This window comes from Pseudophryne corroboree, chromosome 7 (assembly GCF_028390025.1).
Source record: "Pseudophryne corroboree isolate aPseCor3 chromosome 7, aPseCor3.hap2, whole genome shotgun sequence".
In the NCBI taxonomy this organism is placed as follows: domain Eukaryota; kingdom Metazoa; phylum Chordata; class Amphibia; order Anura; family Myobatrachidae; genus Pseudophryne; species Pseudophryne corroboree.
The window spans coordinates 81758804-81770998 of record NC_086450.1 but is presented as its reverse complement, the minus strand read 5'-3'; the positions used below and the strand labels follow the sequence as shown (position 1 = coordinate 81770998).

Here is a 12195-nt window from a genome sequence, read left to right as displayed (position 1 = left end):
TGCTGTATCTTGCAGCTCCGTGTCACTGCAAGTATCCATTCCATATCTGTGCTGCATTTTTGTGAGCAGTATATATAGTAGTACAGTGCAGCGTTTTGGTGACCAACAGTATATAGTTGTACAGTACAGTAGGCCATTGCTGTATCTTGAAGCTCCGTGTCACTGCAAGTATTCATTCCATATCTGTGCTGCATTTTTGTGAGCAGTATATATAGTAGTACAGTGCAGCATTTTGGTGACCAACAGTATATAGTTGTACAGTACAGTAGGCCATTGCTGTATCTTGCAGCTCCGTGTCACTGCAAGTATCTATTCCATATCTGTGCTGCATTTTTGTGAGCAGTATATATAGTAGTACAGTGCAGCATTTTGGTGACCAATAGTATATAGTTGTACAGTTGGCCATTGCTGTATCTTGCAGCTCCGTGTCACTGCAAGTATCCATTCCATATCTGTGCTGCATTTTTGTGAGCAGTATATATAGTAGTACAGTGCAGCGTTTTGGTGACCAACAGTATATAGTTGTACAGTACAGTAGGCCATTGCTGTATCTTGAAGCTCCGTGTCACTGCAAGTACTCATTCCATATCTGTGCTGCATTTTTGTGAGCAGTATATATAGTAGTACAGTGCAGCATTTTGGTGACCAACAGTATATAGTTGTACAGTACAGTAGGCCATTGCTATTGATATAATAATATTACTGGTATATAATTCCACACATTAAAAAATGGAGAACAAAAATGTGGAGGGTGAAATAGGGAAAGATCAAGATCCACTTCCACCTGGTGCTGAAGCTGCTGCCACTAGTCATGGCAGAGACGATTCAATGCCATCAACGTCGTCTGCCAAGGCCGATGCCCAATGTCATAGTAGAGAGCATGTAAAATCCAAAAAAACTAAAGTTCAGTAAAATGACCCAAAAATCTAAATTAAAAGCGTCCGAGGAGAAGCGTAAACTTGCCAATATGCCATTTACGACACGGAGTGGCAAGGAACGGCTGAGGCCCTGGCCTATGTTCATGGCTAGTGGTTCAGCTTCACATGAGGATGGAAGCACTCATCCTCCCGCTAGAAAACTGAAAAGAGTTAAGATGGCAAAAGCACAGCAAAGAACTGTGCATTCTTCTAAATCACAAATCCCCAAGGAGAGTCTAATTGTGTCGGCAGTTGCGATGCCTGACCTTCCCAACACTGGACGGGAAGAGGTGGCTCCTTCCACCATTGCAGGGGGCAAGTGCTGGAAGGAGCACCCACAGTCTAGTTCCTGATAGTCAAATTGAAGATGTCACTGTTGAAGTACACCTGGATGAGGATATGGGTGCTGCTGGCGCTGAGGAGGAAATTGACAAGGAGGATTCTGATGGTGAGGTGGTTTGTTTAAGTCAGGCACCCGGGGAGACACCTGTTGTCCGTGGGATGAATATGGCCATTGACATGCCTGGTCAAATTACAAAAAAAATCACCTCTTCGGTGTGGAATTATTTTAAAAGAAATGCGGACAACAGGTGTCAAGCCGTGTGTTGCCTTTGTCAAGCTGTAATAAGTAGGGGTAAGGTCGTTAACCACCTAGGAACATCCTCACTTATACGTCACCTGGAGCGCATTCATCAGAAGTCATTGACAAGTTCAAACACTTTGGGTGAAATCGGAAGCAGTCCACTGACAACTAAATCCCTTCCTCTTGTACCCAAGCTCCTGCAAACCACACCACCAACTCCCTCAGTGTCAATTTCCTCCTTACACAGGAAAGCCAATAGTCCTGCAGGCCATGTCACTGGCAAGTCTGACGAGTCCTCTCCTAACTGGGATTCCTCCGATGGATCCTTGAGTGTAACGCCTACTGCTGCTGAAGCTGCTGTTGTTGCTGCTGGGAGTCGATCGTCATCCCAGAGGGGAAGTCGGAAGAACACTTGTACTACTTCCAGTAAGTAATTGACTGTCCAACAGTCCTTTGCGAGGAAGATGAAATATCACAGCAGTCATCCTGCTGCAAAGCAGATAACTCAAACCTTGGCAGCTGTGTTGGTGTTAGACGTGTGTCCGGTATCCACCGTTAATTCACAGGGACTTAGAGAATTTCTTGAGGTAGTGTGTCCCCGGTACCAAATCCCATCTAGGTTCCACTTCTCTAGGCAGGCGATACCGAGAATGTACACAGACCTCAGAAAAAGAGTCACCAGTGTCCTAAAAAATGCAGTTGTACCCAATGTCCACTTAACCACGGACATTTGGACAAGTGGAGCAGGGCAGACTCAGGACTATATGACTGTGACAGCCCACTGGGTAGATGTATTGCCTCCTGCAGCAACAACAGCAGCAGCGGCACCAGTAGCAGCATCTCGCAAACGCCAACTCGTTCCTAGGCAGGCTACGATTTGTATCACCGCTTTCCATAAGAGGCACACAGCTGACAACCTCTTACGGAAACTGAGGAACATCATCGCAGAATGGCTTACCCCAATTGGACTCTCCTGGGGATTTGTGACATCGGACAACGCCACCAATATTGTGCGTGCGTTACATGTGGGCAAATTCCAGCACGTCCCATGTTTTGCACATACAATTAATTTGGTGGTGCAGAAATTTTTAAAAAATTACAGGGGCGTGCAAGAGATGCTGTCGGTGGCCCGAAGAATTGCGGGCCACTTTCGGCATTCAGCCACCGCGTGCCGAAGACTGGAGCACCAGCAAACACTCCTGAGCCTGCCCCTCCATCAGCTGAAGCAAGAGGTGGTAACGAGGTGGAATTCAACCCTCTATATGCTTCAGAGGATGGAGGAGCAGCAAAAAGGCCATTCAAGCCTATACATCTGCCTACGATATAGGCAAAGGAGGGGGAATGCACCTGACTCAAGTGCAGTGGAGAATGATTTCAACGTTGTGCAAGGTTCTGCAACACTTTGAACTTGCCACACGTGAAGTCAGTTCAGACACTGCCAGCCTGAGTCAGGTCATTCCCCTCATTAGGCTTTTGCAGAAGAAGCTGGAGAGATTGAAGGAGGAGCCAAAACAGAGCGATTCCGCTAGGCATGTGGGACTTGTGGATGGAGCTCTTAATTCGCTTAACCAGGATTCAAGGGTGGTCAATCTGTTGAAATCAGAGCACTACATTTTGGCCACCGTGCTCGATCCTAGATTTAAAACCTACGTTGTATCTCTCTTTCTGGCAGACACAAGTCTGCAGAGGTTCAAAGACCTGCTGGTGAGAAAATTGACAAGTCAAGCGGAACGTGACCCGTCAACAGCTCCTCCTTCACATTCTCCCGCAACTGGGGCTGCGAGGAAAAGGCTAAGAATTCCGAGCCCACCCCCTGTGATGGTGGATTCCAGTGGGGACGAATTAATACTATGTGAGGAGGGGGCTGTACACAGTGAAAGGGGTGAGGAATTGGAGGATGATGATGAGGTCGACATCTTGCCTCTGTAGAGCCAGTTTGAGCAAGGAGAGATTGATTGCTTCTTTTTTTGGTGGGGGCCCAAACCAACCAGTCATTTCAGCCACAGTCGTGTGGCAGACCCTGTGGGTGAAATGATGGGTTTGTTAAAGTGTGCATGTCCTGTTTATACAACATAAGCGTGGGTGGGTGGGCCCAAGGACAATTCCATCTTGCACCTCTTTTTTATTTTTTTTTATCTTTGCATCATGTGATGTTTGGGGCCAATTGTTATAAGTGCCGTCCTGTCTGACACTGCAGTGCCACTCCTAGATGGGCCAGGTGTTTGTGCCGCCCTCTTGGGTCACTTAGCTTAGTCATCCAGCGACCTCGGTGCAAATTTTAGGACTAAAAATAATAGTGTGAGGTGTTCAGAATAGACTGGAAATGAGTGGAAATTATGGTTATTGAGGTTAATAATACTATAGGATCAAAATTACCCCCAAATTCTATGATTTAAGCTGTTTTTAGGGGTTTTTGGGGGAAAAAACACCCGAATCCGACAAAAAAATTTCAGGGAGGTTTTGCCAAAACACGTCCGAATCCAAAACACGGCCGCGGAACCGAATCCAAGACCAAAACCAAAAATTTTTCCGGTGTACATCTCTAGTATACGTTAATAATTATATCTTTTTATACCATAGCTGTACATAAGTTGTTCTAAAATATGTGGACTCTACAGTTTTTACAGTACTGTATGTTTTGGGGTCTTCAGAATGAGAACGGTTGAGACCTCTGTTCTGGGACACTGCACATTTTCTCGATAAAGGGAAAGCAATCTTAACAAGATACGTGATTATTTTCCAGAGCTGTGTGTGTCATCTGCTTCAAAGGGAGGGTTTGAGAAACAACCCAGTAGATGTAGATCCTTTTCATTAAACGCGCTACGGAACAACTTGTACCGATCAGGCATCTTATTCACTGGTAAGAAATATGATAAGTCTTAAACCTCTCTTAAGTGATGTGCCAGTAGTAACATTATGAGATCTCCACTGCAATGTTTTACAATGCTTATTTTAAAGAAAGGCAGAAAGGAAAGGCATATCTGTATATGAATGTACAGTGGAATGATGAATATATAGTATGAAGGTCACAGACCTCTAATGAACACATTGGATGCATGAACCGTTTTATCCCAAGTCCTATCCATCAACTTCTAAATCCCAAAGTGGCCCTAAGTGTTCTTCTTTACTTTACTAACTTCAAACTCCTGACGCCTCCTACAAATTGTGCTAATGTATAAAAGTCAGACCTTTATCTCAGAGCCGTGTAACACAAAGCCATGCACTCACCGATAACATAGAATTTAACGTAAGAAAAAAAACAATCCATATTTGTCCTACTTTTCATACTGTACCTCTGGAAGATGTGAAGGGGAGGTATGACAAGAAGAGGTGGGCATGACACAAGTATACCTTGTCAAGTGAATGCAGAAATGCATATGACGGCCTTGTCCATTCAATGCTTACTGAGATAGAGTGGCTTCGTGGTCATGATTTTCGTCATCAGGCCACATGTTAGCTTATAATGCAAGTGTCATTGCAGGAGAACTGTCTGATCTCTTGGGAACCCGATGGTTTGTGTACCTCTTCGATGTTTTGAGATCTGCACTTGCGCAGGATGAGTACTGTGCATGTATAGATCATGTTCGCAGTGCCCCTTTAGCCTTAGCATGACTGACATGCTGCAGCCATCTGGGGGTGGGGAAGGGAGGGGCACGGCCAGCGTTGCGTTGCATTTTCGGGATACATCATCCCCCTTTTCTAGAGGTGCCAAGGCCAGTGTCTGTATTCTTGGACGCAACTTCACCGGCCCTGGCCGTATGAAAGCACCAGTTACTCGGATGACCGTTGTTCACGTAAAGTGATTCAATGCTGTGTCTTCAGATGCAGCAGCGGATCACATATGCCAGCAGGAGGCGTCTATATACACAAGACTCCTCCCGCGGCATTAGCATATTTTAGCACAGCTGCTGCATACAAAAGTGCAGCAGCTGTGCTACTGTGTCCATCATGCCCATGACCAGCCCATTGGGATAAATCTGCCCCTTAGTGTATGCACATAATACTAACATAATATACAATACTAACATCAAGTCTACTATGGCAAAATGTCTGTTAGTGAACATAAAGTGCTCTTGAAATGTTAAGCACATTTTTTGTACTGTTTGTGTTTTTGCACAGGAAAAAGAACAATGGACGTCATTGCTAACTCAGACTTGTACATCGATGACATATTCTCAGATTACTATGACAAAGCTGCCAGCATGACCGATATCTCCACCACGTACATGCGGGAAGGTGCCCACACTCGTGTTAACCTCCTGAACAATAACATTCCCAAGGGGCCATGCGCTCTGTGTGGCATGGGCAACTCCAAGAGAGAAACGGTGTACGGCTGCTTCGAGTGCTCATTCAACGGACAGAAGTACGTCAGGCTGCACGCTGTGCCGTGCTTTGACCTCTGGCATAAAAGACTGAAGTAAGAGTTGGAAGCGAAGCAATTGTGCCCCTTGGTTATATCTCAGGTGTAACTGTGCCACAGTCCTTACCACATATATGCAAAATGGACACCGTCCTAATTATCCCAACTGTGCAAGTTGTTCCAACACCATGCTGTGTAATGGCTAATGCTTCCGATGGCCAATAAACTGACAGTGTCAAATGTATTTGTAAAGTCCAAATCACACAAAAAGATCAGTATGCATAGACGCAAAACAGCGCTTTAGATGTACAAAAAGTCAAACGCAATGACTATTGCAGTATAAAAAGAGCTGTTTGCTCCACGTGTGATTGCACAGGAATGCCATGTGTCATACATCAGTGGTAATGAGCATGCCCACTACACCAACATACTTAAGAGGAACGCCTTAAGTTTTTTCGTTAACAAAGGTGCAGCGATAAAGTTGGAGGAATAAAATTGAATGTATGTAATTTGCATAATGAGACAGCTTTAGAAATAAACATAAAGAGGCCGGTGCATGCCATTTGTGTAGCGTAAAAGACAATAAACTCCTCTGAGCATGCCCAGTAAACAGGCTGCATGCATATGTGTCTAGGGAGCAGGGGCGTAACTTCATACTAGGAGCCTGGAGATAAGATAGGTTTTGGTGCCCCCCACCCTCCGCTCGCATTCAATACCAAAACCCCGTCCCAGCAGCACCCAGACATACACAGTCCCCAAGGATGCAGAGATTGTAGGGAGTGGGCAATTGCATGGGCTTGTTAGAGAGGCCCAGACTGGGTCATCTGCTAAGGGGTACATGGTCCTTCTGTGCGGCTGCCTGTGCCCCCTGTACAACTGCGAGGAGGAGGGGACGTTTGGGGGGGAGTGTGCACTCAAGAGGAAGTCTCTCCCCGTAGACACTGGCTGCTGTGGGAGGGGTCCTGCCTCCACAGATCACATCCACATTCACTTCCACACCCCAGCAGCACCCAGACAGGGAGCGGAAGGACTGCAGCACATGAGCCCTGGGCTCCCTGCTTATTCCTGCTCTGGGGCGCATAAAGCAGAAACTGGAGCAATGGAGGAGGTCAGTGTGTCCCCTTCAGGGCTGGTGCTTGGAGGTGACTGCCCTCCATTGTCTCCCGGCTAGGGAGGAGTTTGGGAGCCTGATACCCAGGCTTGCTTTATCCTGCAGAGCAATGACGGATGCCATGATGGGCGTTCTAATGTAGACAGTAAGGGTGTGCTTGAGGATATTTGAACAGAGAATGGTGTCTATTCATGAAGCAGGAAGCCTATGGCAACCAATCAGCTGCTCTTTACAATTGTATAGTATGCAAATTATAAATGTTACGTCAATGCTGATTTGTTGCCATGGGCAATCGTTCCACTGGCTGACTTCTCGCACACAGATGTGTATATGTCTGTCCAAGCCATATCATTTGACAGTGCCTGAGGGCAGGTGCAAGTACACAATGATGACAACAGTTGCCGGCACTGGCAAACTGCTTGTGATTGAGTGATGGTGGTTGTACTGCTGACACTGATAGGTGCTTTCTTCATTGCCCGTGCATATATTATGTTTTTGTATATGTGTTTTAGCTTTTTTTTTTTTCTCTGCCCCATATATCAGCTGGAGAGTTGTATCTGCTGTATTACAGGGGTGTTTTACATTTTATTGAAGCCTAATAGCTAACGGGGTTGGGTATGGGATACTGGCAGTGAGGATGCCAAAATCCAGACAGGTGCGAGCAACTAAACTAACCCTAACCCTTCCTTCTGGTAGCCTAACCCTCCCCTCCCACAGCCTAGGAAATACACAAAGGCACAAAGGTAGTTCTCTATATAAGACTAGTAGTGATCAATTGCATCACTAAATTATCTATGAGCTGATGCTGAAGTGCGCTGTATTATTATTGTCATAGTGATTTGTACATGTTTGTTTCACTTCAGTTTCCTCAAACAAGCAGAGCAAGTTTAAATAGGGTGGGGGTTATATAAACGGATCTATATGACTTGGGGGTCTATTCATGAAGCAGTGAAAAGTGTGTAGAAGTGAGCCAGTGGAGAAGTTGCTCATGGCAACCAATCAGCTGCTCTATACAATTTTATAGTATGCAAATTATAAATGTTACTTCAATGCTGATTGGGTGCCATGGACAACTTCTCCACTGTCTCACTTCTCCACACTTTTCACTGCTTCATGAATAGGCCCCTTACAACCTCTGACTGAAGCATAGTGGCAAAGCAATGACCTGTTTCTACATATATTTTTACTCCTCATACCAAAAATAACTGAATGAGCTCTAGTAGCAAATATATATTTTATTCCCACCCCATATATTGTGGTACGCAGAGTTTTAAATCCCATTGTTTTTTTTTCTATCTTTTTTTTATTTTATTTAAACCTGGACTCTGAATTGTGAACTCTGGGCCTGATTCACTATCATTTGCAAATGTGGGAACGCACGCACTGATCGATTATCGGCAGGCTGCACATGTTCTGTGAACGCATTGCGCATGCGTGAAATGCGAATTGCCACCTCAGGGAAATGTGATCGCAGTTGGATTGACATGACGTGATCGTTCGTGGGTGGTAATAACATGGCATTTGTTGCGAATGGTTGGGAAAACACAGGCATGTCATGGCCATTTTCAGGACGTATATCTAACCTTATCTGCGATCGCAGAGATGAAAAACATGGTGCCTGGTGTGACTGCAATTGAATTATCCTGAGTAGGCATGGGTCAGCCGCACCTGTCGATGGTGGTCGTTTTTGCGTATAGATTGCAATTCTGCTAATGCATACACATATTTGCAATCGCATCAGTGGGCGTCTTTTATCCTTTCTGGGCGGCTCTTCACATGCGATTTTTAGCAGTAGCATTTTTGAGAAAATTTGTAATTTCAGTCTCAATAACGATCCATAGTGAAATAGGCCTCTGTTCTGTTCCTATAGATGAAGGCTACACTAGTACCATGTGTTCACTCTGCTCATTTGCGTGGTTTTAAAAATCCATATTGTTAGACTGACACATAAATAACCCGTTCCACTCCAATAGCTTTTATACATAGATGTTTAAGTTGTTATATTATTGTTTTTTTGGTTTGTACTGTGTTTTTTTGTGACGTTTTGACATTTTTATTTCTATTAAACAGACTTTTAGGAATATCTGAAGTGTGATTCTGTTCATCTTTGTGTATTACAGCTGCAGCTTTATGATCAGGATTTGATACTGTATATTACCTACAACAGAGTTTTCTCATATTCCACCATTACAGTCCAGCTTTTAAGGATATCCAGATGGTTAAATCAAATTGAATGAGGTACTAATTAAGTCACCTTTGCTAAAATATGAATATCCTTAAAAGCTGGACTGTAATGGCGAAGTTTGGGAAATTCTGGCCTACAATATATTTAGTGTAAGCTTGGCTGAATACTATGTGCAGTCTTTCATTTACTAGAGAAGTCTATGGGGTATATTCAATAAGAGTCGGATCCATTCGACATGCATCTGTCGGAATGGATCCGACAACCCCTATTCAATAGAGTGGCCAAATCTGACTGCCGGATTTGGCCGGTGTCTGTGCGGCTGTCAGCAACTCCCCGTGTGTGAGAACACAGGGAGCTGCTGGAGCCGCACATCACGGCCGCCCAGTGCCACGCTGCAAGGTACCTGCCAGCCCCGCTCCCCGTAGCTCGCCGTCCCGCTCCCCATAGCCCGCCACACCGCTCCCCGTCTCCACACCTCAATCCAACTTTTTTTAAAGTTGGATTGAGATTGTCGGAAAAGGGAGCCAAAACCTGTGGGATTTGTCCCCGTTTCCGACAGAAGCACACAGCAAGCAAACAGTATGATATTATAGGCATTACTGAAACTTGGTGGGACGAATCTCATGATTGGACAGTCAATCTAGAGGGCTATACACTGTTTAGGAGAGACAGACTAAATAAAAAGGGTGGAGGGGTGTGTCTTTACGTAAAGCCGTTTTTAAAACCTGATATACGGGAAGATATTCGGGAGGGGACTGTAGACACTGTTGAGACATTATGGGTAGAAATTGCATGCGGGGAAAAAGGAATAAAAAAGTTAGTATTGGGTGTATGCTATAGGCCGCCTGGTATCAACGTATCTGATGAGGAATTGTTACTAAAGCAAATTGAAAGAGCAGCAGGAGTAGGAGACATAGTAGTGATGGGAGATTTTAACTATCCAGAGATAAACTGGAAAACTATTCATGTGACACTGCTAGGGGCAATATGTTTTTAAACACACTTAATGATAACTACTTAGTTCAACTAATTGAGGAACCAACTAGGTACAATGCAATCTTAGACCTGGTATTAACAAACAATGGGGATTTGGTATCAGGTATTATAGTAGGGGAACCCATAGGAAACAGCGACCACAATATGGTCACATTCAATATCAGTTTTCATAAACAACCCTATACTGGCTCAACTAGGACTCTAAACTTTAGCAAAGCGAATTTTGAAAAGATGAGGGTATTTTTCAGGGATATTGAATGGGAAGGTTTGTTTTTAGGAAAAAATACTACGGAGAAATAGGAGGTACTAAAATTCCTGCTAGCTAAAAATACACTCAAATTTATTCCTACGAGCAGCAAAAAAAGGAATAAAAATCATAAACCGATGTGGCTTAACAAAAAGATAAAGGAACTTATGGGCAAGAAAAGGAGAGCATTTAAAAAATACAAATCTGATGGGGAAGCAGAGTCATTTCAGCACTATAAGGAATGTAACAAAATATGCAAAAAGGAAATAAGAGCGGCTAAAGTAGAAACTGAAAAACTAGTTGCAAAGGAAAGCAAAGCGAATCCCAAAAAATTATTTAAATACATAGGGGGAGATGTACTAAGCCTGAAAAGTGATAAATATCACTGTGATAAAGCACCAGCCAATCGGCTCCTAACTGCCATGTCACAGGCTGTGTTTGAAAAATGACAGTTAGGAGCCGATTGGCTGGTGCTTTATTACAGTGATATTTATCACTTTTCAGGCTTAGTACATCTGGCCCATTAACAGCAAGAGATTAAAGAAGGAGAGTATAGGCCCTTTAAAAGACAAGTCAGGAGTCTTAAGCAAAAATGATAATGACATAGCGGACACACTAAATGAGTTTTTATCAACAGTATTTACTAGAGAGGACCCAATTCAGGGACTAACACATAATCTCAATAATGAGAATATCCCACTGATAGGTACTTATTTAAGCGAGGAAGTAGTCTGTGACCGATTAAAACATTTAAAGATTAATAAGTCACCAGATCCCGATGATATTCACCCAAGGATTCTAATGGAGCTTCACTCTGAACTTGCAAAACCGCTATTTTTGATCTTTAAGGATTCAGTAATATCAGGTATGGTTCCCAAAGACTGGCGTATAGCGGAAGTAGTGCCTATATTCAAAAAGGGAAGTAAAGCTGAACCAGGTAATTATAGACCAGTTAGTCTTACAACACTCGCTCAGGTTAGAGGAGAGGAGATTCCGCACAATACGGCGTAAAGGCTTTTTCACGGTAAGGACAATACGTGTTTGGAATTCCCTGCCCGAGGGAGTTGTAATGGCGGAATCTGTCAACACCTTTAAGAATGGGTTAGATAAATTCCTAATGGATAAGGATATCCAGGGGTATGATGCATAGTCATGCATTATAGTTACTATAAATAGGGATAAAATGCAACGGCTGACAGCAGCATCAGTCAGAAATTTTAGTCAAATCATCATGCATAGGAGACCACAAATAGGTTGAACTCGATGGACAATTGTCTTTTTTCAACCTCAGATACAATGTTACTATAGTGGGAAAAGTATTGGAAGGTATTCTAAGAGATAGTATTCAGAAGTTCCTTGAAGTCAATAAGGTCATTAAAAGGAATCAACATGGGTTTATGAAGGACAGATCCTGTCAAACCAATTTACTTGGCTTTTATGAAACAGTAAGCGCAAACCTAGATCAGGGTAAAGAGGTGGATGTAATCTTTTTAGATTTTGCCAAAGCATTCGACACTGTACCACACATGAGACTTATCTACAAGCTACAAGAATCAGGGCTAGGAAGCACAATATGCACTTGGGTCAAAAACTGGTTAGATAATAGGGAGCAGCACGTTGTGGTCAATGGATCTTTTTCAACTTGGACTGAAGTGCTAAGTGGTGTGCCGCAAGGCTCAGTATTAGGACCGCTATTGTTCAATATTTTCATTAACGACCTAACAGAAGGTCTAGAGAGCATGGTGTCAATTTTTGCAGATGATACCAAATTGTGTAAAGTTATAAATGCGGAGGGG

General features: G+C 43.7%; 1 protein-coding gene across 2 annotated transcripts in view; it reads left to right on the top strand.

Moving 5' to 3' along the window:
• PJVK (pejvakin) overlaps positions 1-7942 on the top strand; it is a 36616-nt gene extending 28674 nt beyond the window's left edge. The window contains exons 5-6 of one of the 2 annotated variants that reach the window (XM_063932272.1): positions 4244-4345; positions 5620-7942. In XM_063932272.1, coding sequence (XP_063788342.1) covers positions 4244-4345; positions 5620-5921 — 404 coding nt within the window. In that variant the 3' untranslated portion in view covers positions 5922-7942. The remainder of the gene's footprint in view (positions 1-4243; positions 4346-5619) is intronic. The other variant, XM_063932273.1, reaches the window with a different exon arrangement.
• The last annotated feature ends 4253 nt before the right edge of the window (positions 7943-12195 follow it).